Source organism: Mus caroli, chromosome 11, assembly GCF_900094665.2.
Source record: "Mus caroli chromosome 11, CAROLI_EIJ_v1.1, whole genome shotgun sequence".
NCBI lineage: Eukaryota > Metazoa > Chordata > Mammalia > Rodentia > Muridae > Mus > Mus caroli.
The window spans coordinates 73,534,518-73,561,907 of record NC_034580.1 but is presented as its reverse complement, the minus strand read 5'-3'; the positions used below and the strand labels follow the sequence as shown (position 1 = coordinate 73,561,907).

The 27,390-nt window shown below is 41.6% G+C and overlaps 1 protein-coding gene across 1 annotated transcript in view; it reads left to right on the top strand.

Annotated features, from left to right (window-relative positions):
- Positions 1-27,390, top strand: part of Nlk (nemo like kinase) — a 78,408-nt gene that overhangs the window by 25,260 nt on the left and 25,758 nt on the right. Inside the window, exon 3 of the mRNA XM_021177823.2 lies at positions 1,779-1,834. Within this exon, the coding sequence (XP_021033482.1) occupies positions 1,779-1,834 (56 nt within the window). The remainder of the gene's footprint in view (positions 1-1,778; positions 1,835-27,390) is intronic.

Below are 27,390 nucleotides of genomic sequence, written 5' to 3'. Positions count from 1 at the left end.
TATTTGATAGTGCTAAAATGAGATTATGGGCTTATCAAGATGGCTCAGTAGATAAAAGGCTCTGTCTGCCAGAGGTGCTGATGTCAGTTCATCCCCTGTGATCCATATGGTACAAGGATGGACCCGACTTCTGAACGGTCCCTCTGACTTCTCCATGCACACTGTGCCTCTTGTCAACTCACACAATACATACATTTTTAAATGTTTAAAAAATAAGCAGTTAGCCGGGCAGTGGTGGCGCACGCCTTTAATCCTAGCACTTGGGAGGCAGAGGCAGGCGGATTTCTGAGTTCAAGGCCAGCCTGGTCTACAAAGTGAGTTTCAAGACAGCCAGGGCTACACAGAGAAACCCTGTCTCAGAAAGAAAAAAAAAAAAAGCAGTAGATATAAATTAAACAGATATTTAAATTTTTTTTCACAAGGGTTAAGCCCTTAGATACCATCCCCAACATGGTAATAAGGAAATAGCTAAATGAGTAAAAACTGAACAGTCAAGAGTTTACATCCTACAATTAATTTTTTTTTTTTTGTAATTTTTATTTGAAAGAAATACTAACGTAGAGTTGATGCTTCAAATGTAGAGGTTGCAGACTTTCCAAGTGAGATGGCCATGAATTCCGTAACTAAGACTGGGTTCTGACCACATGGATAGTCTTCTTTTACCTGCTTTATAATATTCAAACCCTCTACAAAAGAACTACGATAAACCTGGTGCGGTAGCATGTACCTGTTAGCCCCAGCACTCAGGAAAACAGAGGCAGGCAGATCTCTGCATGGCAGATTCCAGGCCACCTAGGGCTGTACACTGAGGCCAGGTGCCTGTTTGCCTGCATGTGTGTGTATGCGGGAGCAGTAGAAAGTTTGTACTTGTGGCACACTGTTTCTTGCTCATCTCTTCTTAGTCCTTTGAGCCCAATAGTTCTCCTTAGCAAACTAGGTGTGACATCATAACCAGGACTCAGGGCATAGCTAAGGAGCTGTAAGAGCAGACTGCGTTATTTTCTACTGCTTTCTAAGGTGCTGGAGTTTCAGATGCCAAATGGCTGCTTCCTACTCCAGTAACTTCTTTCCTTGTACTTTGAATAAAATCCATCATATCTTACATAACTCGAGAAGATCGTGCCTGCTATGTCTTCTGCCTTCCTCTTGGACTTTTTACCACTCTGCTTTCTGACCCACTGTGCTCCATAACTGAGTACCTCTGTTTCTACAAGCTGCCCCCATACTGCTGCATTGCCTGCTCGGCAACTGACCAACTCTTAACCAGCCTTCCAGTGCTAGAGTAGCATTACTTCTAGGAAGTGTTTTCTCTCCCTTCCTTGGATTTGTCCTGCATAGCAGTAGAGGGCATGATTCTGTGTTGTGCGAGTGCTTGTTTCATACATCCCTCTCCTCCAGTCATGAAAGCAGGGGACTGCTTTGTATGCCCTGGTTATGCCCTGGTGTCTGGCAGGTGGGATGTGTGTAGTCAATGTTTGCTAGCAGAGGAGCAGTGGAATGGAAGGTGGAGATGTTGCTCTAAAAGCAACCGTGACATTCCTTTCCCACCACTCTCCTGAGCAGTGCTTGGTTATGTGTGATGCAACCCATTTCAGCTTAGCTAGAACCTCTCTCAGGTAGAAAGTTTATGAAACCATCTCAAGGATTATTCTATCTTAAGGATATAAGCCTTAAGCCATTAGTTAACAGCATTGACTTGCATTTGTGTCAAACTTTGTTTTCTCTTTCAGTCTCTAAATTTGACTTTGTGTCTTTATTTTTGTTTTTCTTTTTCTCAGGTACTCTCTGCCCTTGACATACTCCAACCTCCACACATTGACTATTTTGAAGAAATGTATCCTAACCAGGGAACGTGAAAGAAGGGGACATTTAAAATTATTGTTGCTTAGCCTGTTCTTTACTACCTTCTGGGGGCTCATGTCATGAATTACATTGTCTCATTCTTGCAAGCGTGGTTGAGTACCTGAAAACCAGGTAATTTTGAAATCCCAAGTATGCGCTGGAGCTCACTGTTACTGTTATCAGATGTTGTGTGGTGATGCAGATGGATATCTGGGCAGACTGTATTTAGTCTCCATGTAGTTTTATGTAGTACATGATCATTATCCCATTTTGCAGATAACCAAAGAAGCAGCTATGTCGTACAGGATCCCCATGGAATGGGTGGCTTTGCTATATCCAGCAAACCGTCTGTCAAGAGGTTTAATCATCTTGTCCTTGATTTTGGTACTTAGGATGGGGTGAAGTTAAATGTGTTCCGTGAGGAAAAGTGGTGGTAATGGTAGTGGAAGGAGCTATTACTTATTTAGATGTCAAACACATTAAGTTCTTTATACATATTTATTTAATTCTTAAAAATAAACTGCTATATGAGGTAGTATATTTATTCTCATTTCATAGATGAGGAAATTGAGACACAAAAGGTGAAGCTTGGCTGAGATCATAGAGTAGAAAGAGTTGGGATCGATGTTTAATTCAGGTTGACTTGAAAGTTTCATGTTCTCAACTCCGGCCTATATGAATCTCCCCATTTCGCTAATTGTCTGAAGATTGTTTGCTTGTATACAGAGTAATAATGAACAGTAAAATAGTACCTGTAGCAGCTTCTGAGACTGCACGAAGAAAAGTGAGATACAGATAAGGCTGTCTGACAGTCATAGTCAGGCCATTACAGTCTCCATTCCGCAGTTAACCAAGTGAAGCTCACCATAAAGATGGGGAATAATTGGGTGATGCTCTGAATATATGGTTTATTAAAAGTGAGGGGGCTCTGTGGATATTTTAAGCCTATTACACAAAAAGAAAACCAATTGTCTGTTACTCTTCTGATTCAACACTAAAAAATGACAATCTCCCCTCTTGACACTAGTTACAAAAACAGGTAATTCTATCATAGACAGTTGTCTTTGTTAATTTCCTTAGAGATGGGAACAATGAAGTGTTTCCCAAGGAAGAAAGAGCAGTATAGCTGGCTTGGGCATGAGGACACCTTATAAGTTACAGAACTGGCAGGAGTCCACACAGCTAGGGAGCTTCAGGATGATAAACCAAACTCCTGAGTGCTATAATCCTTGGTGAAATTTTAATCCATTAATCATTTATGAAATTGATGCTTTCCTGCAGTGTGACTTGGTACCTTAGCAGTACACACTCTAAAGAGAGGACTGTGTGTTGTCTAGCTCCTAGTTGATAAGAGAATCTTTGTCTACCTGATACTTTGGGCCAAACCATGCCTTATTTTGCAAAAGCATAAAATTGGCCCAGTGTGGTAACACACATTTATAATCTCAGCACTGAGGAGGCTGGGACAGGATCTTGAGTTAAAGGTCAGCCTGGACCATATCATGAATTCAAAGCCAGCCTAAGATAGATGGATAGATGAAGGGAGGGAGGGAGGGAGGGAGGGAGGGAGGGATGGATGGGTGGATGGAGGGAGGGAGGGAGGGAGGGAGGGAGGGAGGGAGGGAGGGAGGGAAAAAGAAAAATTGCCTAAGTGTCTGAATAGAGTTAGTTAGCAAAGTGCTTTCTCACGGCAATTTGTTGCTTCAGGCAAAGGCATTTATTACTGCTTCCTGAAGATGGTCTGGAGAATGGGAGGTGCCAGTGGGAGTGAGCAGTGCTTCTTTCATTCTGCAGAAATTCCCTGTTATGCTCGGCCAGGAGCTACTTCTTTAACCTTACGCCTGCTGAGAAGGAAATCCATATATTACAAGGCATTTTTGTCGGCCAGAAGTATCATTCCTACCTCTTTGGAAATGAAGTCGTTGAAACCAGACATTTATATCAGAATGTCCTTTTTTAGATTCATATTTTGCTATATTATTGTTTGTATCACAGGTTCCCAAGATTCAGGGTTGGTGCACTCCCTGAAGAACTCGGAGGACTCAGGAAAGCTGTTATTCTCATGCTCACAGTTTATTATAACAAAAGATGACAGATTCAGCTAAGCAAAGGAGAGGGCTTATCAGGCAGGTGTAGGGTTCCAATTGTGCTCTTTCAGTAGAACTATGAGTTGTCCCAGCTACAATGTGTAACAACACAGGCAAGTCATACCAACTAGGGAAGCCCCTCTTCCATGGTATTCAGAGACTGTATTGTGGGTCAGTTACATAGTATGGAGCCACCCATATACATGACTTTCATCTCCAGCCTTCTTTCTCTCCCTTGGTAGAGGGCAAAAGGATACAGCATAACCCAAAGCCTCAGGCATACAATAACGGGTGCTTGCCAGGAATCACATTGTAAGCATATATGCAATGTGCCTTAGACAAAACCCTCAAGGATACAAGGATACAGTGGTATCAGACAGGTACTCCAGTAGCTCAGAGGAAATTTCCCAACCTTTGTCTGGAAAAGCAATGCTTTCACTATAAGAATGACCACACTGATCCCAGCACTGGGGAGGCAGAAGTGCAGGATGGATCTCGGAATTTGAGGCCAGCCTGGTCTACAGAGTGAGTTCCAGGACAGCTAGGGATACACAGACAAACCCTGTCTCAGCCCCCAACACACACAAAGTAGAAGAGGAGAAGGAGGAGGAACGGGGAGAGGAAGAGGAAGGAGGTGCAGAGGGGGAAGGAGGAGGAGAAGAATGAGAAAAATTAGAAAAAGAAGAAGAATCGGGCCTGTGACTGTTGTGCAGTTGTAAAGATTGTTCAGGAAGGCATGGTTAGCTTGGAATCCAGGATACTAAAGATTGGTGTTGTGGAGCAGCTGACAGATGAGAGGGCAGGCAAAGCCGTGGTTGCATGTGTGTGCTCCGCCTTTGTTCACTCTTTCAGTATTCTAAAATGAGAGTCTGCTTTTTGTTTTTCTGTAATACAAATGAATTTGTCATGACCTAAGGGGAAAATTTTTTTCTCTAGTTTCTCTTCAGTTGGGTAATAAGGAAAATTATATAAGAAAAATACAGATATATTAAAGATTAACAAGGTCTTAAATTACCATATAAATTGAAAATATTACTTACCTATGTCATCAACCCTGTCTATGGACTCTTAGAAACAGGTCCACTCATTATTAAATGTGGTTTTAGACAGTAGACTGTTTTCTTTTTCGGAGGATTGCTACGACATTGTGGATTTTAGAGTAGGTACTATTTTGGCTTTTAAATACAGTTGGCCCTCTTCTGTTAGTATGTCCAAAAACTAAAATTCAGGGCCGGGCGTGGTGGCACATGCCTTTAATCCCAGCACTCGGGAGGCAGAGGCAGGCGGATTTCTGAGTTCAAGGCCAGCCTGGTCTACAGAGTGAGTTCCAGGACAGCCAGGGCTATACAGAGAAACCTGTCTCGAAAAAAACAACAACAACAAAAAAAACCTAAAATTCAACAGACCACATATGGATATCTTCATGATAAATAGTTCATCAATAATGAGTATGCACATATTCCTTTCCTTATTTTAACTAAATATTGTGACAGCTATTTGCGTAATGCTTATGTTATATTAGTTATCCCATCTAGAAATGACTTAGTGAGAGAACCTAGCAATACAGACCAGTGCTTTGAACATTATTTGTCTGCGTAGGCAAGGAGGATCTGTGTAGGTTACACACACCATGTATTTGAGGGATGTTGGCATCTGATGAGGGGCCTGGAACAAGCTCATGCAGATACTGAGGGCACACACTGTATGTGGTCATGGCATAGTGCTATTAGAAACTGGTTTTGAGGTCTACTTGAGACTTGTTTTAGACAAGTTCTAAATATATAGCTGGATGTAATGGACTTGTTTGTTTGGGGATATTTAATTGAAGACATCCATATTTAGAGTCAATCAGTCTCTCTCTCCCGATTCTCTCTCTCTCTCTCTCTCTCTCTCTCTCTCTCTCTCTCTCTCTCTCTCTCTCTGCCCCGCCCCCCTGCTCTCACCGGTATCTATGTATACGCTTACTCATGCATTGCCCGTGTTGTGAGAAGAAAGGTAATCCTCCACTGTACATACTTTTACCACATGGTTATACTTTTTCTAAGCGAAAATGGCGATGTTGTGTTACATAATTTTAATACACAAACATCATAAAACCAAAAGTTCGGGGATTAGAGACAAGGTTCAGCAGTTGAGAGCACTTACTCCTCTTTCAGAGGACCTGAGTTCAGATTCCAGTACATACGTTGAATGACTCACAACAGTCTGTCTCCAAGGGGATCCTTGCCATCTGGCTTCCATGGGTACATGGACATGTAGTTAAAAATTATAAAATAAAATAAAATAATAATAATAATAAAACAAACCTTTGAAACCTAGTTAGAAGCTGGCCCTGGTAGCAGAGTCCTATAATCCTAGAACTTGGAAGAGGAAAGGTAGAGAGAGGATCAGGAGTTCAAAGCCAGCCTTCACTACATGTGACCCTCTCTCAAATCTTCTACTGTCTTTCCACCAAAGCCCTAGTTAAATTGTTTTAGAATTCTAGAAAATCTGAGTTTTACAAGCATTTTGATGTAATCAGATGTACAGGATCAATATATAGCTTTTTTGCAGTTGATTATTTGCTTCTCCAGACAGACTGAAGCTAATAAATGATTATATTGGTGCCTTATAGGAATTTTGCTTAGATTTTTTACATAGTATGCAAATTGAGATTATTTCTTCAAGCAGCTAAAAATAGCTCAGTATGTAGATTACTAATTGTTTACACACCTGCCTGTAGAAGGCAACAGATGCAGAAGTAGGAAGTTCCACTATAACTTCAGCGTTACTTTATTTTACATTTGTCTACTGTATGAAGTGGGCATGAGTACATGCATGCCACAGTGCACAGGTGGGAGGATAGAAAGAATGTGCTTCAGGGATCCAACTCAGGTCGTCAGGCTTGGCAGCGGTGCCTTTACCCACAGGGCTATCTCACCAGCACCACAGCTTTGAACAGAAAGTATCAGTTTGGGAAGTATATTGACTTTATTAAGGATTATGTTACTAAACTAACAAGTTATCTTTGAATGGATTATGGTTTCTGTTTTGTACTTCTACTTCTGCTTCTGTTAGGAAATCTGTATGAAAATAGTTTGCACCTTAATAACATTTAGCTACTAAAATTAAACCCAGAGAAACAGTTCTAATTGTGTGACCAAGAACCAGTATTTTTTTCAGCTAGGATTCTGCACTCTATGCATTAAGGGCCCTTAAAAGTACCGGATGCTTACTGGATTGTAAGTAAATAAATACTAATTTGTTTTGGGAAAGGCTCATTTTTAACTTGAGATATAATCTTAATGTTTTGTGCATAAGAGTCCACATACTGGCTTTTGGACATTAGGCTTGGGCATTGTGGGAGTGTTTAATGATAGGGGTTTCAACCCCTTGAAACCTCTAAGAGATAGCTAGCTCTGTAGCCTCTGGAGAGCCCAGGAGCCAGTGCAGAGAAGAGCCCACCATGAGGTCCGCGGGTAACCGCACTCTTCCACACATCAACAGTGCAGGATGCATTAGAAGTCCACCCTGGGCGTTCTAAAGAGACACAACACATTTACGTTTTTGTTTTGTTTTCTTTTGTTTGTTTTTTTGTTTTTCCAGACAGGGTTTCTCTGTATAGCCCTAGTTGTCCTGGAGCTCACTCTGTAGACCAGGCTGGCCTCAACTCAGAAATCTGCTTCCCTCTGCCTCCCAAGTTCTGGGATTAAATGCGTGTGCCACCACTGCCAGGCTAGAATTTCTTGTGTTCTGCAAGAATATGCATTATTAGGTACAAAATAAACATTTTAAGTGATTTAAAAAAAAAAAAAAAAAGAATCTCTGTCCTATGGATTTTGTGATCTGGTGTAAAATTTAATCGTAAAAATGATGATTATAATATAAGTTGAAAAGTATTATGATTTACAGAGACTGGGACTGATAATGCATGCCTATAATTTCAGCACCTGGGAGGCAAAGGAGCAAGGATTAGGTTCAAGGCCAACCTGAGTTACTTGCTGTCTTGAGAAACAAACAGGTATAGTGAGGACACAAGATTTGATGATCACTGGTTCTATTTTAATTTTAAAGGCTGAATTACTTAAAGAGCATTTGTTGATTTTAATACAAAAGCTCTCGCTTAGTGTCACCAAGCATGGCCCTTTACCTCTGAAGCATTAGACAGAAGTAGAGACAACCACAAGAGGAATATAGCAGAACAACCAAGGACTAGCCAGAGTCCCACTTAGTGATCATTTTATCTGCATCTGCTCTCTCATTTATTCACTCACCAAAGGTATGACTTTAAACGAATTTCTGTGAATACAGACTTTCAAAAGAAGTCTGATGTGTCCTGAACGTTTTATTCCTATCTTCACTTTAAGATGAAGAAACTCAGATCTGGAGAGATGGGTCAGTTGTTAAGAGCACTGACTGTTCTTGCAGAGGACCAGGTTTGATCCCCAGCATCTGCATGGCAACTCAGAACTGTGCTAATTCCAGTTCCATCCACTCCAGTGTCCTCTTCTGGCCTCTCCAGGCACCAGGCACACATGTGGTATGCAGGCAAAACATTCGTGTACATAAATTTTAAAATTAAAAAGGAAGAAATAAAATAGCTAGCTAATGGTTATGGTAGGATGTGCCAGAAGAATATAGACAAGTGATGTTAGAGTTTAAAAGGCAGGGAGGGGAGTTGGCATGGCTTCACACAGGAAAAACAAACGTTTCAGATCTTCATCAAAGGATAGGAAGAATTTAGACAAGTGGCATTGAAGAGGGTGGATATTCCAGTGGAGCAGCAGAACAAACTGTAGTCTTTGTTTGGCTAGAGATTAGCATGCCACTTGTTAGCTGTTCCAAGCTGGGCCTAGGTTGAATGTTTCCAGGTTATTAGCCTCCTTCTAAATCACAGATAGTAAGGGTTCACACAGATGTGCAAACAGGGCAAGATAACTTTGCTTGGAGCACAGAGATAGTACATATTAGAAAGGGATACACTGTTAAGATGGACAACTGGCCACATGCAGGTAAGTTCTTGAGGGCCACAGCAGACAGTTCCCTTTTCATGGGGCCTATAAGAAGGAGAGTTTGGTTGCTAAGGGGTGTAGTTTGGGTGGTTCTTTATTTTGATAGATTAATTAGGGACACAGTATGCCTTACAGTGCATGCACCCAAAACTAATGAAGGCCAGATAAGCCTTTCCATTCTTTATGCCCACATACATTGAAAATATACCTGAATAGAAATTGTCCAAATTTGATTGTTGTTAGGGGCAGAGATGCTTACACGATTGTTCAGAGGGGTGTGTCTATGCAGCCCAGTTCAGGTAGGAATCTGAGAGTTCTGATGTAACTGGGTGCATTGTTTGGAATGGGGGTTATAGGCATAGTCAGATATAGGGTTCAGATTGGAAGAGGTGGGAAGCTTATGACCAAAACCAAACATGGTCCCTGGTTACTAAGCCTATGCCTGCCTTCCTCATATCTATTGTGTTGGGAGTAAAATCAATATATTTTGCAGCTTGTAGACAAATAATTTTCATCTTTTACTCTGAATGTATTAAGAGATCATTGAAAATCTCAGCTTTTTGTAAATGAAAACTGTAGTATAATAAAATGTTGCCAGTGTAGATAGAGGCTCTTTAAAAACAACAACAACTATTTTTAGGTGGTTAGGTATTGAGACAGATCTCATGTAACCCAGGCTGGCCTCAGACATGCTTTGTGGTTAAGGATAGGATGGCCTTGAGAGATTTTCATCCCACTGCCTCCACCTCTCAGTTGCGAGATAAAAACGTGCTCTCCCACTTTGTATTTCTAAAATCAAACCTAAGACTTCTTGTTTTGTTTTGTTTTTGTTTTTTTGGGTTTTCTAGACAGGGTTTCTCTGTGTAGCCGTGGCTGTCCTGGAACTCACTTTGTAGACCAGGCTGGCCTTGAACTCAGAAATCTGCCTGCCTCTGCCTCCCAAGTTCTGGGATTAAAGGCGTGCGCCACCATGCCCGACCTGAGACTTCTTGTAAGTGAGACAAACATTCTGCTTAGCTACATTTATAGCTCTTAAAATTGTTATATTCGTTTAAAAAAAGCAAATCTCTTCCAAAGTCTTTGTGGCTTCTGTTGATTGGTTTTGTGAGGTAGGGTCTCAGTCTAGCTCAGGTTTTTCTATAACCAGGCTGGCCTCAAATTCGTGTTTCTTGGCTCTCAGTCTCTGGATTTTTATGCATATGTGTTTGTTTTTGATGGTTGCTATTGGTGATCATCAGGCTCCACCTTCTTCATTTGACAGATACAGCTGGCTTTTCTCTTTCCCACTGCCTTCTGTGAAGGCTGAAGTTTGAAGTAATGTCTTTTTGTTTAGGATGCTCTTCTTGTTTTATTTGTTTTTTGAGGCAGGCTTGTGTACCTCAGGCTAGCCCTAAAATCCTGATCCTCCTACCTCCACCTCCCAAATGATGACATTACAGGTTTGCACTGCCACATCCCGTTTCATGCAGTGCTAGAGACTGATCCAGGGCCTGTGCAAGCAGAGCAAGCACTCTAGCAGTTGGGCACAGCCTCAGCCCTTTGTTTTTTAATCATTTCTTTTTAAGGTGTGTGTGTGTGTGTGTGTGTGTGTGTGTGTGTGTGTGTGTGTGTGTGTCTACATGAGGTCAGATGTGTCCAATCCCACTGGAGCTGGAGTTACAGGCAGTAGTAAGCCATCTGCTGAGGGTACTGGAAACTGAATTTCAGTTCTGTGCAAGAGCAGTATGCGTTCTTATCCAATGAGCCATCTCTCCAGCCCTCTTGATTTTTAAGTCAGTTTTAAGTTGAAATTGAAGTAGTTTTAATTTGTGACATTCTATACAATAAATTAGTTTGCTTTAAAAGGAAAAGGAATTTGCCATTTGAACACTTAAACAGAATGACCTTTTATTCCATTGATTTCTATAGAGAAGCTCAGGCCTGCTTCAGAAAAGGTCAGTGGTTCTCATTGAAGCACACCAATTCCTCTCTGCTTGCAAAGTCACCGTGCTTTTTGTTGCAGGGCTGATGATGAGATTTAGAGCTGACCGTTTGTTAAAAGAGAACATAGCTTGCTTGCTCTGGCACATTGCTGTTTCGCTTGTCTTCAGAAAGCATTGTTTGAAGTTGACAATATCCACAAACCAGAGTCTCTTGTCCATGTACTTAGTGCTTTCAATTTCATTTCAGTTGAATTCTAGGTTGAAATTTTCTTCTCTGTGGACTTGATTTGAAAAGGAGGGGGAAAGTAAAGAATGAAAATTCATAAAGTCTTGTATTTATGGTTGGAATTTTCCTTCAGCTAAGTATGGCAGGAGTTTAGAATTCATATTTGAAATGGATTAGAGCATGTTTTAACTGTTGTTCTTTTATAAGAGCATCTTGCTGAGGGAGTTTGGTAAACTATAGTGTGCAAGGATTTACTGTGTCCTTTGGAAAAGTCACATGCATCACATTGAGATAAAGACTATTTAAAGGCACTTGAACCAGGCCTGATAACTTTATTTTGATCCCCAGAACCAACCCCTATAGCAGAAAAGTTGTCCCCTGGCTTCTATAGGCAAGCTGTGGTGTGTGCATGCATATACAGACACACACTCTTACTCTTGATCAATCCATAAATGACTTTAAAAATATTTAAAACCAGATTCAGTCCTGGGATTGATAGCATATGGTAGCCGGAGGCTGGCAGATCTGTATGAGTTTGGAGAAAGGCCATTTTTTAGACAAGGAATTTTCATTATGTATCCCAGGCTGGCCTCAAACATGACCTTTTTCCTGCCTAAGCCTCCTCACTTCTGAGAATGTACCACATGACTGCTACACTTGGTTTAAGATGAAGATTCTTTTAAAAGAAAGAGAAAAATAATTGTAAAACTTCTAAATGTGAAGCCTACTTAATATTTAATATTCTAAGATCTCTTTTTTATAATCTGGCTTATGTTAATTACTGTGCATTGTAAATTGGTAATAGATTGATCCGTTTCCATTATTTAAAATTGGTAAATAAGCTGGGGATTGTGGCACACACCTTTAGTCCCAGCACATGAGAGGCCGGGGCAGGTGGATCTCTGAGTTCAAGGCCAGCCTGGTCTACAGAGTGAGTTCCAGGACAGCCAGGGCTACACAGAGAAACCCTGTCTAGAAAAACAAAACAAGAACAACAACAAATCAGTAAAAAGTGATTAGGACTCAAGTTAGCTTTTCAGACCTTTCTGTTCACCTCTATTCTACAGAAAATAATTTGATACAATGGGTTCTCCATTTCTCAATCCAGTTAAATCAGTTAAAGGCACTGATTTTATTCTATAAAAGTATATAACGTCAATAGTTCATTGCACGTAGAGCATTGTGCTCCTCAGTAGCCAGCTTGTTCTACTTTTGAATTCTAGATAAATAATGAGCATTTAATCCAATAGGTATTTTTAATACTGGGACTCAATTGTGTCGCCTTAACTGGCCTGGAAATCAATATGTAGACCAGACTGGCTTCAGACTCAGAGATCCACCTGCTGCTGTCTCCCAAATGATTAAAGGCATGTTCCACCATGCCCAGCTAGGTAATTTTTATGTGACAGTATCACAATCTTATGTGCTCAGCTGAATCTGACTGCTTCAGTGACTGGCCCGATTAAAGTGCCTACTTAGCCACGGGATTTTTTTTTTTTTTTTTTGGATGTGTTAGCATAACATCTTTACAGTGTAGAGGAGGCATTTTTAATAGTTTACAAACTCACATGTTTCTCACTCTCTGAATGTTATAATAAATTGTTTTATTCACTTTTTGGATTTTGTTTGTTTTCATTAATTCTCTGTGTGTGGTGGTAAGTGTGAAAGTCAGGAGTCAACATCAGGTGTTTTTCTCAGTTGCTCTCCAAAATAAAATAGTTTCATTTTGCTTTCTTGTTGTTTTGTTTGTTTGTTTGTTTGTTTGAGACAGAATTAATCAGTGTAACAGCCCTGGCTGTTCAGGAACCTGCTTTGTAGACCAGGCTGCCTTGAACTCCAAAGATTCTGCTGCTTCTGTCTCCTGAGTGCTGGGATCAAAGAGTGCACCACCAGTGACTCTCCTCCGAGTTTTTAAAGGCCTGGTCTCTCACTGAATCTAGAACTCATGGGCTAAGCTGGACCTGACTAACCAGCAAGTCTCCTGTCTGTGCCTCCCTAGCACTGATATTATAGCAGGCCACTGTGCCCAGCTTTTCTCTGTCTGATGGGATTGAACTCTGGTCCTTATGTTTACCACTCCCTCCCTGTCCTGAATCAGTTTTATTTTTTTCTCTTTATTCTAAAGTGAGTTGGCAGACAAACATAGGAATATGAAAATTATCTTTCATTTCCTATTCTCATATTTTGGTTTTAGTTTTGGGATTTTTGGGTTTTGGTGGTTTTTTTTCTTTTTTTTGAGACAGGGTCTTGCTATGTATAGGCCAGGCTTGCCTTGAACTCATGGCAGTCCCTCTGTTCTTACCTCCCAAATATATACACCTTCATGCCTGGCCAGAATATTCTGAAATTAGTCTTTCCAGCCACATGGCACCCTTCCTTGTGAATACAAAGACTTGGAGGCTCCTCCAATAAGTGTTCATGGTATTGACCATTGTTCTAGGTTTATTTCAAAATCCCTATAATTGGTTCAGAATTCTGCTAGCCTGAAGTCAAAGAAGGGAAATCTGCAGTGACAGAAGCTATGGCATTCTGAGGTTGACTCCTAGGTTTGAATATTTTCTTTGTGTCACACAAGGCTTGTGTGACCTTGAACATGTTTCATAATCTCATGGGGCCTCAGTTTCTTCATTATGAAATGTAAATAATAGTGGTGCCTGCCTTGTTATTTCAAAGACTGAGATGAGCCAGATGGGCAGGAGAACATTTGTAATGGTGGTCAGGGAAGGCCTCATAGAGATAGAACTCAGCGGCACTCTAAAAGTAGTAGGGTCTGTGAAGCACATGGTATCTGATGGTGTTGACATGAATAAGTAGACTTCCTTTCTTAAAATATGTTTGTATTCTGGTCATATTTACCTACTAGTCTTCCCACCCCCACCTTCCTACTCCTAGAAATGTCCTCTAGGGTTTTTGTTTTGTATTGTTTTTTTAATGAGCCATACAGTCCAATTTGTGCTACCCATATATAACATGTTTGCGGCCATCCATTGGAGTATAGTCTACCCATCAGAAGCCATACCCTTAAAAAAAACCTGACGGCCTCCCAGCAGCCATCAACTGTGAATAGCTCCTCACTAGACTGGAAAGTTGACTGGCTTCCTTTTATTCGGGTGTTGTGCAGGCGGCAGTAGCTACTATGTGTCCATGAGTGCCAGGCTGACGTTCTGGATGTAACAAGCCTGCTCTGGATATGGTGAAGAAGGTGTTTAAGTTTTATCTTTTTAATTAAGATTTCTTTTTTAAATTATATGTATGTGTCTATGTGTATGCCCATGGAGGCCACAAGAGACCTCCCACCCTGTCCCTGAAGCCCAACATAGGTGTTGGGAACAAAACTCAATCCTCTGGGATACTAGAGATTGCTCTTGATCTCTGAGCTGGCTTTCTAGCCTCTGAGTTTTTGTTTGTTTTTAAATTATATGTATATGTATGATTGAGATACAGACAGACAGACATGGGATATATTCATGTAAGTGCAGATGCCCGTGGAGGCCAAAGAGGGCACTGCATCCCCTGGCATGGGAGTTAATAGGTGTTGTAAACTGCCCAGTATAGGTGCTTGAAATCAAGTCAAGTTCTCCGTAAGAGCAGCATCCACTGACAGTCTCTCCAGTCCTACAGGGAATTTAATTAATTAATTTTTGTTTTTTTCAAGAGAGGGTTTCTCTCTCTAGCTCTGGCTGTCCTGGAACTCGTCTGTAAACCAAGCTGGCCTCAAACTCACAGAGCCCTTTCTGCTTCTGCCTTCTAAGTTCTAGGATTAAAGGCATGTGCCACCGTACCTGTCAATTGTCTTTTCACTGATTTATTTTTGTTTTATGCGCATTGATGTTTTGCCTGTATGTTTATCTATTGAGTGTGTTGGATCTCCTGGAGCTGGACTTACAGACAGGTGTGCCTAGCAGGCATTTGCTGCTGAAAGGGGAGGAAGAAGTCTGTACTGAGGAACAACGATTCTTTAGCCACTCTCAAGCTCCAGTCTAACATGCTGACCCCAGCCCTCTTGACAAACTCTGTTGTGAGCCTTAAGGTTTCTGTTGTAGATAAGCTTAGGCCTGAAGGAGAGGCCAACATAGAAGTCCCAGCCATAGGAACCTTCGCCATCTCCCTATCCACACATGTCCCTGAAGTTAGGAGTGGTCCGGAATTGGCGCCCTGCTGCACCCACATCAGTCTTGGGGAATAGAATGGTCACATAAGTCAATAGATGTTCCTCCTAGTCTGCAGATACTGCTGGGTCCTCCCCACTTGCTGGCCAGAGGAGTAGCCCCGAGCAGTGGTTTGGTGCTGGAAGTCTTTATGCCTAAATAGAAGTGTGGGTGGTAAGTGCTCCCTGAAGAGCGCTGGAGCTATGGCAGGGCTGGAGGAGGAGTTGGGTAGGGTTTAGGGGTGGGGATGGAGCTTGAAAGTGGTAGTAGAGCTTCAGGTCAGAGAGTCGGGATCCTCTTAGCCCAGACTTCTTCCTCCCTTGCTGCTACAAATGGCCACTTGTAGCCTGATTTTGGCTATTTTGCTGATATCTTCTTTTTTTTCCACCCTTTCCAACCCCCTAACACTAGATAGAAGAGAAGAAAGGATAGAGAACTGAGGTAACTTATCAGTAGACTTCCTCCTGCTGGTTAGGGGCATTTTGTTCCTCAGGGTAAGTTTGGTCTTTGCCATTCAGATATTTAATATCTTCTTTCTTCCTTGCACACGACCACTTAATAAACTGTGACCAGCAGAAACCAACCACCAACACCTCTGCCTCTCAGGCTCTTGAATGTATATACCCTCTGAAGAGTCCCCAAAATTCCAAATGTCACACAATTGCAGAAACTATCTGTACTGGCAAAACCACATCCCTGCTAGAGCACGAGGCAAATCATAGCTGCTATGGACAATCTGAAGCAGACTTATATCCCATATCTGAGATTAAAACAAAAACAGAATTCTCACTACATGTGTGAACTGCAGTGTGGGTGCTGGAAAGTGCACCCTGGTCCTCTGAAAGAGCAGGCAGTGCTCTTAACTGCTAAGCGGCCATCTCTCCAACCACAGAGTAGAATTTTGTACAAGTAAGGTTTTTAGTTGTTGGTCTGGGATGGTAGACGGCTCAGTGGTTAATAGCACTGCTGTTCTTCTAGATGATCCAGGTTTGAATCTGTAACTCCAGTCCCAGGGGATCAATCCAACCCTAACTGCTGAGCACCTCACCAAGCATTCATGTGGTGCATGGGCCTACGTGTAAGCAGAACATTTAAGGAAACTTTAGAGGTCTTAGCTCTTCATTTGGAATGGACTAGCTCAAGTACCTTGTGTTCTTTTTCCTTGAGTTTATGGTTAATACAACTCGGTAGCACTGTTAAACCATCTGCCCAGATCCTCCGTGGACCTTCCTGCTTTTTCATTACTTTCACCAACTCTTTCTCACTAAGTAGAGTTTTGGCATAAATTGCTCCTTCAGCCTGAAATCTCAAGAACCTCCTCCCTGTAACAATTGTCACATCTTCTTTAGGGCCTTTGCCAGCCCTTCCCGTCCGCATGAAGGTTACCCAGTCTTTGACAAAATCATAAGGTTATTTTTAAAAGGAGGCTGATTAAAAGTTCTGACTCAGTTGGAATTTTTCCCTTCTCTCCTTTAAAGAGCGTCACTATAGTTGGAACAACGTATTCACACCATCTCTTTGAAACACCTCTGTTCCAGGTGAAGTGGGGGATGGGAGAGCTTCACTCTAATCTTTTCACCTCTCCGTTAAAATATAAATATATCTCTAAACCTCCCCAGCTGGTGCGAATGAAATGTACCAGCTCTGGACTTTAGAGGATCAGATCTACAAAGGCACACCTAATTTGAGCCTCTGAAAAGCCTGAGAGCCCTATTATCATCTCCCAAACTGCTTAGCCTTCTGCTTAACCTTTGATTGTGAGCTGCCTGCCAGACTTAATTCAGGTGGTGGTTGGGGGGCGGGGGTCTTTAAGGAAACTCCTGGGATTGTATGTATTTGATCTATTCTGTCATGTCCCACTGTTGTGACTCCATTTCTATTTTTTTTTTTTTTATGGTTGCTAGATACCAGGATGCATGTGCTACGTGGAGACCTGGAGGTTTCAGAAGCCACTATAAATACATCAGACTCACCTTAATTGGAGGATATGGGGAATCAGTGGGGCGCTTAGCTACTTCACAGACCAGCTGTGTCTCCTGCTAGCAACTCGATTTGAGAGCAGTACCTCAGGAAACTTAATAGACCTAACACTAGCACAAGTCTGTATTTTATCAGCGTGCTCTTTATTTCTATGCTACTGGTTCTAATGCTTTGCTCTATGCATGTTGTTAAATATTAATACCCCCTGGATCACATAATTGGCCATAGGTTTAATGTTACATATCTAATTGGAACTCTTTTTCCTCTTACTGATACTTACTTAGAGGTGGCAAGAAAACCAGATGGTAGAAAATAGGATTAGGTGGTACTGGGCCTGGTGGTGAAAGCTACTTAGGAGGCAGAGGTAGAAACTTCAAGGCCTACATGGACTACAAAGTAAGTTCAAGGCCAGCTATTTTTATTGTGTTTATCTACTCGTAGGGGAGGGGTGCTCACACAGAAGCTAAAGAACAACTTGCAGGAGTTGGTCCGTTGCCCTGGCATCAGGTGCCTTTGCCCACTACACCACTTTGCCAGCTCAGGCTTTGGTTTTGGAGGTGTACAGTGCTCAATTGCAAGATGCTAACCTGTAGCTGGTTGTTACCACTGCACCCATGACTACAAAACCTTTTGCTAATGCCAGGAATTCACTAAGGAAGTTTCCTGAGCTCTCGCAGAGATTAGCTGTTAGAGTTGTTCTCTTTTTTAGTTTTCAGTTTGTAGGAAACCAACTATATAGACCCACTTATGTTTTTAAAAATCTATTTATTTATATAAGTGTTCTATTTGTACTATTTGTCTTCATGACAGAAGAGGGCATCAGATCCATTATAGATAGTTGTGAACTAACTACCATGTGAGTGATGGAAACTGAACCCAGGACTTCTAGAAGAACAACCAGTGCTCTTAACTGCTGAGCCATCTCTCTGGCCCACCTACTTACTTCTTAAAGTGACTCATTCCTATAGAAAACTTTCTGGCACAAGATCTTTTTGTACATATGTGACTTAATCTAGAGGAATGCACCTATGGTAAACATAATGTTTTCCAGGACCAGAAGAGCTCACATGAGGCTGCATTATTACACAAATCATACAAGCTAGAGAGATGGGCCATCGCAGTGGTTAAGAGTACCTACTATAGAGTGAGTTCCAGGACAGCCAATGCTACACACAGAGAAATCTTGTCTTGAAAAACAAAACAAAATAAAAACAACAACAAAAAGAGTCCCTTCTGTTCTTTCAGAGCACTCAGGTTTAATTTGCACTATCTACTTAGTGGCTTATAACTATAAATAACCCAGGTCCCAGGGGATCTGACACCCTCTTCTGACCCATGGCCACCAAGCATAAATGTAGTACACAAATAATACATGTGGGCAAAATATCTATACACATGAAAAATAAAATAATTAAAAAATAAGAGTAAAAAGTATACCGCAAGGCCAAAAGTAAGAAGATTGTGAGTGAGTAGTCAGGAGTGGGCACGTGTATAATCTCAGAAGGTGGGAGGCTGAGACAAAGGCCAGCCTGCGCATAGGGTGAGACCTCTCTTCCTAAAGAATGAATTGTTCTTTCCTCTTTCAGCAATGATGCTCCTTTGCGATTGCCTGGTCTTTCATTTTGAAATCCCACTGGCTCAAAAGAACTATGTAGAACAGTTGTCAATTTTCTTTTTACTTACATTCTTCCTCTTCACCTGTAGTCTTTTTCCCACTGAACCTCGACACACCTGGTAGAAGGAAAGAGGGAAGAATAGGAACACAGTCGTCCATTTTTTTCAAGCAGTCCTGAGTTCATATTTTAATCCCCTGCCCAGCTTGCTAACTTCTGACCTTGAGAAGGTTACTTGATGGCACTCCTTACTGGTGGATGAATTATGTATGTCCAACATCTGGCACAGCTCCTGGTACTGAGACTTAATAAACTCTACCCTTTCTCCTCCTTGTAAGGATGATAATGATGGCTGCCACCTCATTCCTTTCCCCTTTGTGCCAGACACTGTGTGATTCTCAACACAGTTGCTTAAATCCTGGCAAGAACATCATCATGCCTATTTTATAAGCACAGGAAAGTTACATAACTTGCCTAATGTTACCAAGCTGTAAATGACAGAGTGGAGATTGTAACCCTGATGATTTGGGGTCTGCATCACAGCACCTCCCCACCAGCTAAGTCTGTTCAGCTTCTCATTTTCAAAGATCAGTTTCGAAGCCTTTTTCCCTTCTGAAGTGTAATTATTTTGTTCTTAGTTTGTCATGTGGGTTTGCTTCATTTTTTAACAAACAGGGTATAGTTGAAAACAAGGGTTGGGCTCTAGCACCAGAGATCTGTTTCGAGCTGGTGTGACCTCTGACTCATTCGTTTACCCTTCTAGACCCACTACATCTCTATGGAATGATTTTGAAGATAGGGCTAACTTCTCTGAGCTAGTGGGAATAGACAAAGTAAACTGAGGTGCATAACAAATTGTGAAGACTATAGCAACTGTTCTCCCTTTTGGCCAAGCGTCTAATAATGTTGTTCCCTTGTTGTCCTTGCCATGTCATTCTTGTATGTATACAGTGCCAGTCTCTCCTCAGTCCCTTGAATGTTTGCTGTGCATTCCTCCATCCTTTTTCTCTGTCATTGAGCTAGCATGCTCTCTACACCCACTTGGTACCCAGTCAGTATTTATCAATGCTAATGATGATGGTTAAACAAAGATGCTCTTGGCATCAGTCCTGCAGCCTCTGAAACTGCTTGAGTAATCATGACTTCCTAAAAACAGAAAAGTACCCAATCATCTTACTGTTAATAGAAGGTCAGAATTTGATGTCAGCGTTTGTTTCTGTGGTGATTGTGTTGCCTGTTTTCTGCAGAATTGTCTTTGGCAGTTGGGGCAGTCAGGATTTCTGGCATGAAGCTGATTATCGTGAGTTCTTAAATTACTTCCTAAAGTAGATGTAACATTCCAGGGATGGGTTAAGTAAATATTGATCATAGTTCACATTTGTTTTAATTGAAGGGAGAGGTCATCGGAGACTTACTGTTGAGGCTCTGGATTAATTTTCTAGTCTCCTCATAATCTTCTCTATCAGAGTAAATTATCCAGACCTGTTTTTACTTGTGACACCCCTCCTTCTTCCCCTCCCGCTCTGGCCCACCTCATTTCCTTGTCCCCAGAAGCTTCTCTGACCCTGTTTTTTCTCTGCTGCTGTCCTAAGCAGCCTTTGTGGCAGTCTGGCAGGAAGTGGTGTTTCGTCACTGTCACCCACAGCTCTGCTGCTGACACTTAGTGTGCATTATTCTGTTTTTTGTTGTTGTTGTTGTTGTTTTTTCGAGACAGGGTTTCTCTGAGTAGCCCTGGCTGTCCTGGCACTCACTTTGTAGACCAGGCTGGCCTCGAACTCAGAAATCCGCCTGCCTCTGCCTCCCAAGTGCTGGGATTAAAGGCGTGTGCCACCACCGCCCGGCTAGTGTGCATTATTCTAAAGAATGTCCTGTCATTGGGGTTGAGTTTATAACTCCATTATAGGTGATCTGTTTACATGAATTTTTTTAAAGATTTATTTATTTATTATATGTAAGTACACTGTAGCTGTCTTCAGACACCCCAGAAGAGGGCATGAGATCTCATTATGGATGGTTGTGAGCCACCATGTGGTTGCTGGGATTTGAAGCAGTCGGTGCTCTTAACCGCTGAGCTTACCTGATTTTTAAAGGTCATTTGTATGTAATCGTGTGCATCCTTTTGTGTCTGGAGGAGCACATGCACATGGGTGCTGTTGTCTTGAGGTCAGAGACTTGAGCGGCAGATGCCCTGCAGCTGGAGATGAAGGGTTTTCTAAAACTGATATGTAAATGTCTCTTGCAGAGAAATATGAGCATGTAGCACTAATACCCTATATGTGACATTTCATTTGATAGAAAGTAAAGACTGATATTTGCTTACTCCTTTTTCTCTTTCCTCCTTTCTGTTTGTTGGATCCTGGAGATTGAGCCATGGCCTTGTATATGCTCTTCTACGGAGCTGTTCCCCCAGCTCTCTTTATTTTGAGACAGTCTCACTGAGTTATACAGTCTGGGCTTGAGCTTACTCTGCAGCACAAGAAGGCCTCAAAATTGGGGTCCTGCTGCCTCAGCCCCTTGAGTAGCTCACGACACCTCAAGCCCAAAAAGTTAGCTCTGGTAACCATCCTTCTCTGACTCCTGCCACTGCTGGCGACAGAACCCCAGGGCCTTAACACTGTCTAAGCAAGCACCGTGTTTCTAAAGGAAATCCCCAGCCCGCCTTTATTTATCATCTAATGACTTCCAAACTTACAGGAACTTCGACTTCTCATCAAAGGCTTGGCTTAGAGTTCAAATAATCTAATTTATATATTTTTTTTTCTGTTTTCCTGTTAAGGGCCAATAACCCCCCTCTATTTTACTGCAGCCCAAAAATTACCCTGGAATCCATTGTCTTTTTTTTTAAATATTTATTCATTTATTATATGTGAGTACACTGTGGCTATCTGTGCACTGTAACTGTCTTCAGACACACCAGAAGAGGGTATCAGATCTCATTAGAGATAGTTGTGAGCCACCATGTGGTTGCTGGGATTTAAACTCGGGACCTCTGGAAGAGCAGTCAGTGCTCTTAACCGCTAAACCATTTCTCCAGCCCCACCTTGTCCTTTTTATACATACCATGTACTTATGTTGGGGGAAGAGAACACAGTCATTTTTATTTTCTCTCAAAAGTAATAGAGACTATGAAGGGATCTGTGATTTATATGGGTGGAGAGTTTATATGGATGGATTTGTGAATTTTCATAGTTGTAAAATTTGACTAACAGAACAAAATGAACAAGACTACAGGCAGTGGATGCTCAGGAGGTAGAAATAGGCAAAGAAATAGTGAAATAGACTTGTACCTGAGATACTTTTTAATAAATCTATTTAATTTAATTTTATGGGCATTGATGTTTTGCCTGCATGTGTCTTTGTGAGGGTGTAGATCCCCGGAAACTGGTACAGACGGTTGTGAGCTGCCATGTGGGTGCTCAGAACTGAAGCTGGGAACCACCTGGAAGAGCAACCAGTGCTCTTAACCCCAGAGCCGTCTTTCCAGACCTCCTGAGATACATTTTAACCTTTGTTCTTTTTCAGTTACTAGCAGAAGGGTAGCATCATCTGATATATCAACTTGATGGTCTGCATTTGGGGTGGGGGGCATTTTTGGGTGCCCTCAGCTGGTGATCTTGGGTATGTAAGAAAACAGGCTGAGCAAGCCAGCATTTCTTCATAGCCTCTGCATCACTTCCCACATCCAGGTTCCTGCCCTGATCTCCCTGCAGGTTGGAGTTGTAGGATGTTCCCCAAGTTGCTCATAGTCATGGTGTTATTTCATAGCAGTAGAAAGAAAACTATGACATTTGCATACCATGGTGATGCTTGATTCACAGCACGAGGTTGAAGGTTTATAAAGCAAGTTCCAGTGGAGAAAGCATGGATTAGGAGTCAGGAAATCTCAGACCATGGGCTGAAGCAGTGGCTCAGTAGTTTAGAACATATACTGCTCTTCCAGAGGATTTGAGTTAAATTCCCAGCACCTTGTTCAGGAGGCTCTCCAAGCTCTGCAGGTATCTGCACTCAGGTGCTCCAACCACCCCCACCACTCTGCATTTACAAATATGCAATAATAAAATAACTAATAGAAATGAATCTTTTAAAAAACTAGAAATGTGGGCTGGAGAGATGACTCAGCGGTTAAGAGCACTGACTGTTCTTCTGAAGGTCCTGAGTTCAAATCCCAGCAACCACATGGTGGCTCACAACCACCCGAAATGAGATCTGGTGCCCTCTTCTGGTGTGTTCGAAGACAGCTATAGTGTACTTATGTGTGATATTAAATAAATCTTAAAAAAAAAAAAAAAAAAAAAACTAGAAATGTAAGGTAGTCTTGGCTTTGTCCTGACTGGAAATGGGACCTCTGCTAATTAATATAAACTCTCTAACCTAGTTTTGTATGTTGTTAAAGTAACATCCTCTGGTGACCAATATTTGAGAAAGCAGTAAAGAAACTTGAAATGGTAACTTTCAAAAAAGAAATCAACTTCTTAAAGCAACACAGAGACACTGTTGGTTTGTCTTGAGCACCGGAAGCCTAAGAACTGTGGTGCCTGCTCCCAAACCCAATTGTCATTATTCATTTGCATCCTTCGTTTTTCTGAAGCAAATCAGTACATTTTGAAATTCATATTTCACGGAGCTACTTAACTAATTGCTGCAATCAGCAGCAATTTATTTTATAGCAGGGCTGTTCAAATCACTCTGAGGTTGGCACACCATGCACAGTGTGTTTTTAATGATCTTATTTTTAATGACAAGTTTTCAATCTAGGAAATGGTTAATCTGCTAATATTCTTCTAGAAGCCTAAGCACTGGTTCTATGGGTCATCTTTACCCAATGATAACTTTAAAGACCATCACAAAGTCATTGACCCAGTAGGTACACCAGCTGTTAGAGAGGCTATCCCATTTAGAAGGACCAAGAGAGGGTAATAGTACCCTGTTTTTACTCTTTTGTAGAGACCCTCATTAAATTACTCAAACAATAATCAGATAGATGATGTTCAAGTTAATGGCACCTCTGAGGCCCTGTCAAGAGGGCTTTATTTAATGTGCAACAGACCTGGAGTGATGCAGGTGCCTTTTCAGGCCCTCATTTAATTTAAGCTGCTTTAGTTGGCATGGCAACTAGTTTAGACATCTGGGAAACATTATGCTGGGGATTGAGACTTCAGAGGATTTTGCTAGAGCAAAGCAGAAACCTTATAATGCAGTATGTATTACCTCTGGGTTTTGCAGATACAGTGCTTGATTTTCAAATTTGGGAATTGTGTTTTCTGAGAAAAATTTTGAATGTCCTGGTGGTTGGATTGTTTGTGTGATTATTTTTATTTTTATGCTCCATTCATGGGATAAAGATGTATTTCTCTTTATACTATGCTAAACTTAAAGCAAGAAAAACCTCAACTTCCTGCTGTGTTAATAATTTTTTAAAACCTCATATCATAAACTTTTCAATGTTGTATGTTCAGAACTAATTAAAGGGATGAGGATGTTTCTTCACAGAGGTGGGCTGAAGAGCAGAGAAGCTGGCAGGTCTATTATTTTGCCTGCACTCTGGCTTAGCTAGAACTTTTACCCAGTCTGTCATCCTCTTAGGAACAAGACATGAACAAAGTAAGTAATAAACATTCATTTTAACTTCTCTGTAAACGCTTTCCTAGAAGGCTGGCTGGAAGGGTTTTCAAGTCCCAGGGTCCTGAAGATAGTGACATAGCGATATAGCTACTTGGATTTAGCAGAAGAAACGCCTGATGCTTTCGTTTGTGAGGACATGTGTGCGTGAATTTGTGGACTTAGTTTGGAACATCCAGCTTGTTTCAAGTCATCCTCTATTTAGTGGTATTTAATTTTTGTCAATATTGCAGTTCCGGTGTGAACTTCATCTTGTCTTGGTGTCTGTAATGCTATATAAGTTTCATTTTTTTTTTCAGGAAGGTTTTGTATTGTTTTTGGTTTTTTTGTTTGTTTGGTTTTGGTTTCTTGTTCTTGTTCTTCTACTACTACTACTACTACTACTACTGCTACTTCTGAAAGGAGCATTTAGTTACAAAGTATCTCTTGTGGCCAGAAAACAGCAGTTAAGAGTGCTTCCTGCTCTCAGAGCTTACTGAGATTCAGTTTATAGCACCCACATCTGAAAATGCAGTCACCTTTAGTAGAAAGCACACAGTGCCCTTCCAAGTGATCTCTGTTGCTGGCTCTTGTATCCGTTTGTTCCTTCCTCAGTTCAAGGTAGATTCACCATGTGCTAGTGGCACACCAGCTGTCGCACTAACATTGAGGTTTCTGGTGTCGCAGCTGGGCTGCCAGTCCTGTAGTATGGAAGGCAAGAAAAGAACACTGAGTGCTGGGGAAGAGAGCTGTAGGTAAAGTCGGTAGACAGGACAAACATCCCACAAAGATAAGTGCCTCCGTGTTTCCTTTCTTCAGGACTTGTTTTCTCAGAATAAAGCCTCAGCATGACAGCTGTCCTACTCCCTTGGGGCACTACAAAGATGTCCTGAAAACAGCATAGCTTATAAGCAGCAGAAATTTGTTCTGGAGATGGCAAGTTCAGTGTTGAGACACCTGATGGATTTGGTGCCTGTCAAAGGCCTTCACTAGCCTGCAGCAGTGGGACTGTGCAGCTAACAAGCTCCCTCAGGCCTCTTTATGGGGAACTAATCCCATGCATGAGGGCTCTGCCCTAATCACCTCCCAAAGGCCCCCCCCCTCCCAGTATTCTGGAGTTAGGATTTCAGCATGAGAGACTTGGGAACACCAACATCCAAATCCATGGAACACAATAATGGCATCTGTGCAGGTTCTTTCGTTTCACTTGGTTTTCCTCTATGTAATGTTCCTTTACTTGGTCTCTGAAACTTAGAGAGCCAGCACAACTCAAGGATTGAAGCCAGGAGCATGCACTTGTAATCCCAGCACTAAGAAGCCTGAAGCAAGATGAAAGTTGGAGGAAGCCTTGACTGCATGCATATAGTGAGACCTAGTCTCAAAAATTTTGCTTAACTTGGTGAAAATTGTAGTGTTTTTCTATTTCTGTCCTGTGATTAGTATTTCTTAGGAAAAAAAATTAGTATATTCAGAAGGGTTAATATCCTTCATATGGAAGTCAGGTTTACAAGTGAAAATGCATTCCAGTAGAAAACACAGCAAAGGGGTAGAGCGTGTGACTCAGCTGTGGGAATGCTTGTCTGCTATCTTAGGGTGAAACAACAGGACCAGAAACAAGCTGGGGAAGAAAGGGTTTATTAGGCATATTCTTCCACATCACTGTTCATGATGTCATAACATGAACTCAAACAGGCAAGGAACCTGGAGGCAGGAACAGATACAGTAGGCATGGAGTGCTGCTTACTGGCTTGGTCCCCATGGCCTGCTCAGCCTGCTTTCTTATAGAACTCAATACCACCAGTGTAAGCTGCCCCCATGCACCATGGTATGGGCTCTCCCATACAGTTACTAATTAAGAAAATGCCCTACAGGCTGGCTTGGCAGCATCCCAGTCTTAGATTTTCTCAGTTGAGGCTCCCTCTTATCAGAAGCTTGTGTCAAGTTGATATAAAACAGCTAGCACACTAGCATGTCTAAGCCCCTGGGTTGCATCCCATGAACAAGGCATGGTACTCATCTGTCATTCCAGCACTAAGGAAGCGTAGGCAAGAAGAGCAGGAGTTCAAAGTCATCCTCAGCTTCACAGTGAGTTTAGTTTGAGGCCTGAGAGCCTATCTCCAAAAAAAAAAAAAAATAGATTGGGGAGTGTGCTTACTATAAGCAAGAGGATCTGAGTTCTGGGGCCCCAGAGCCCAAGGTTACCGTCGACTATGGAACATGGTCAGTCTTTGTTGTGTGAAATCCTGTGAGAAAAGAAAATTGGAAAAGGACAAGATTGGCTCTCACTACCACGTTCTTGTCTCTGGCTCCTGCTCACACCTAACAGGTGCTCAGTAAACTTGTCAGTGGTCTTCAGCCTGAAACTGTCTGTCATCCCTTACTACAGCTATACTAAAATGCTAGTAAATGATTAAAAGTTCAGACTTCAAAAGCAGAATCCTTAGCTGACTGTAATGAGAATGGAAAACAGGTAGATTCTTAGAGGATGTTTTAAAAGGCTAAGAATTGGAGGCACCAGGTGTCTCCTCAGAAAGCAGGGATGCAGATGAACCACAGAGGACTGATGACACACCTGGGAGGAAGCAGCAAGGTACTGCATCATTCCTGCGGCCTGCAAGAGAGTACAGGGCTGTTATCCTGGACACACCATGCTCATCCATGAGGTCTCAGACTCCTCGCCTCACTCACACAGTCTGTTTCTAATAGCGCTCTTTTCTGGGAAAATGAGTTCACCTGAGAGGATCCACACTTAATTGATGTGCCTTTGGATAGCGGTAACATAAAGCTTCAAGAGAAACGCATGACACAATTAAAAGAGGAATATTAAATAAGCATTTAATATTAAAGATTTGAATAGCATGAGAAATTGCTCACTACATTTTAAACCTAAAATGTCCTATAATTGTACTTCGAAAAATTAATCAGATTAACATAAAGCAGTATATAATGTTTGTTTCAAGGTTGTTTAAAATAAAAAAAAAAA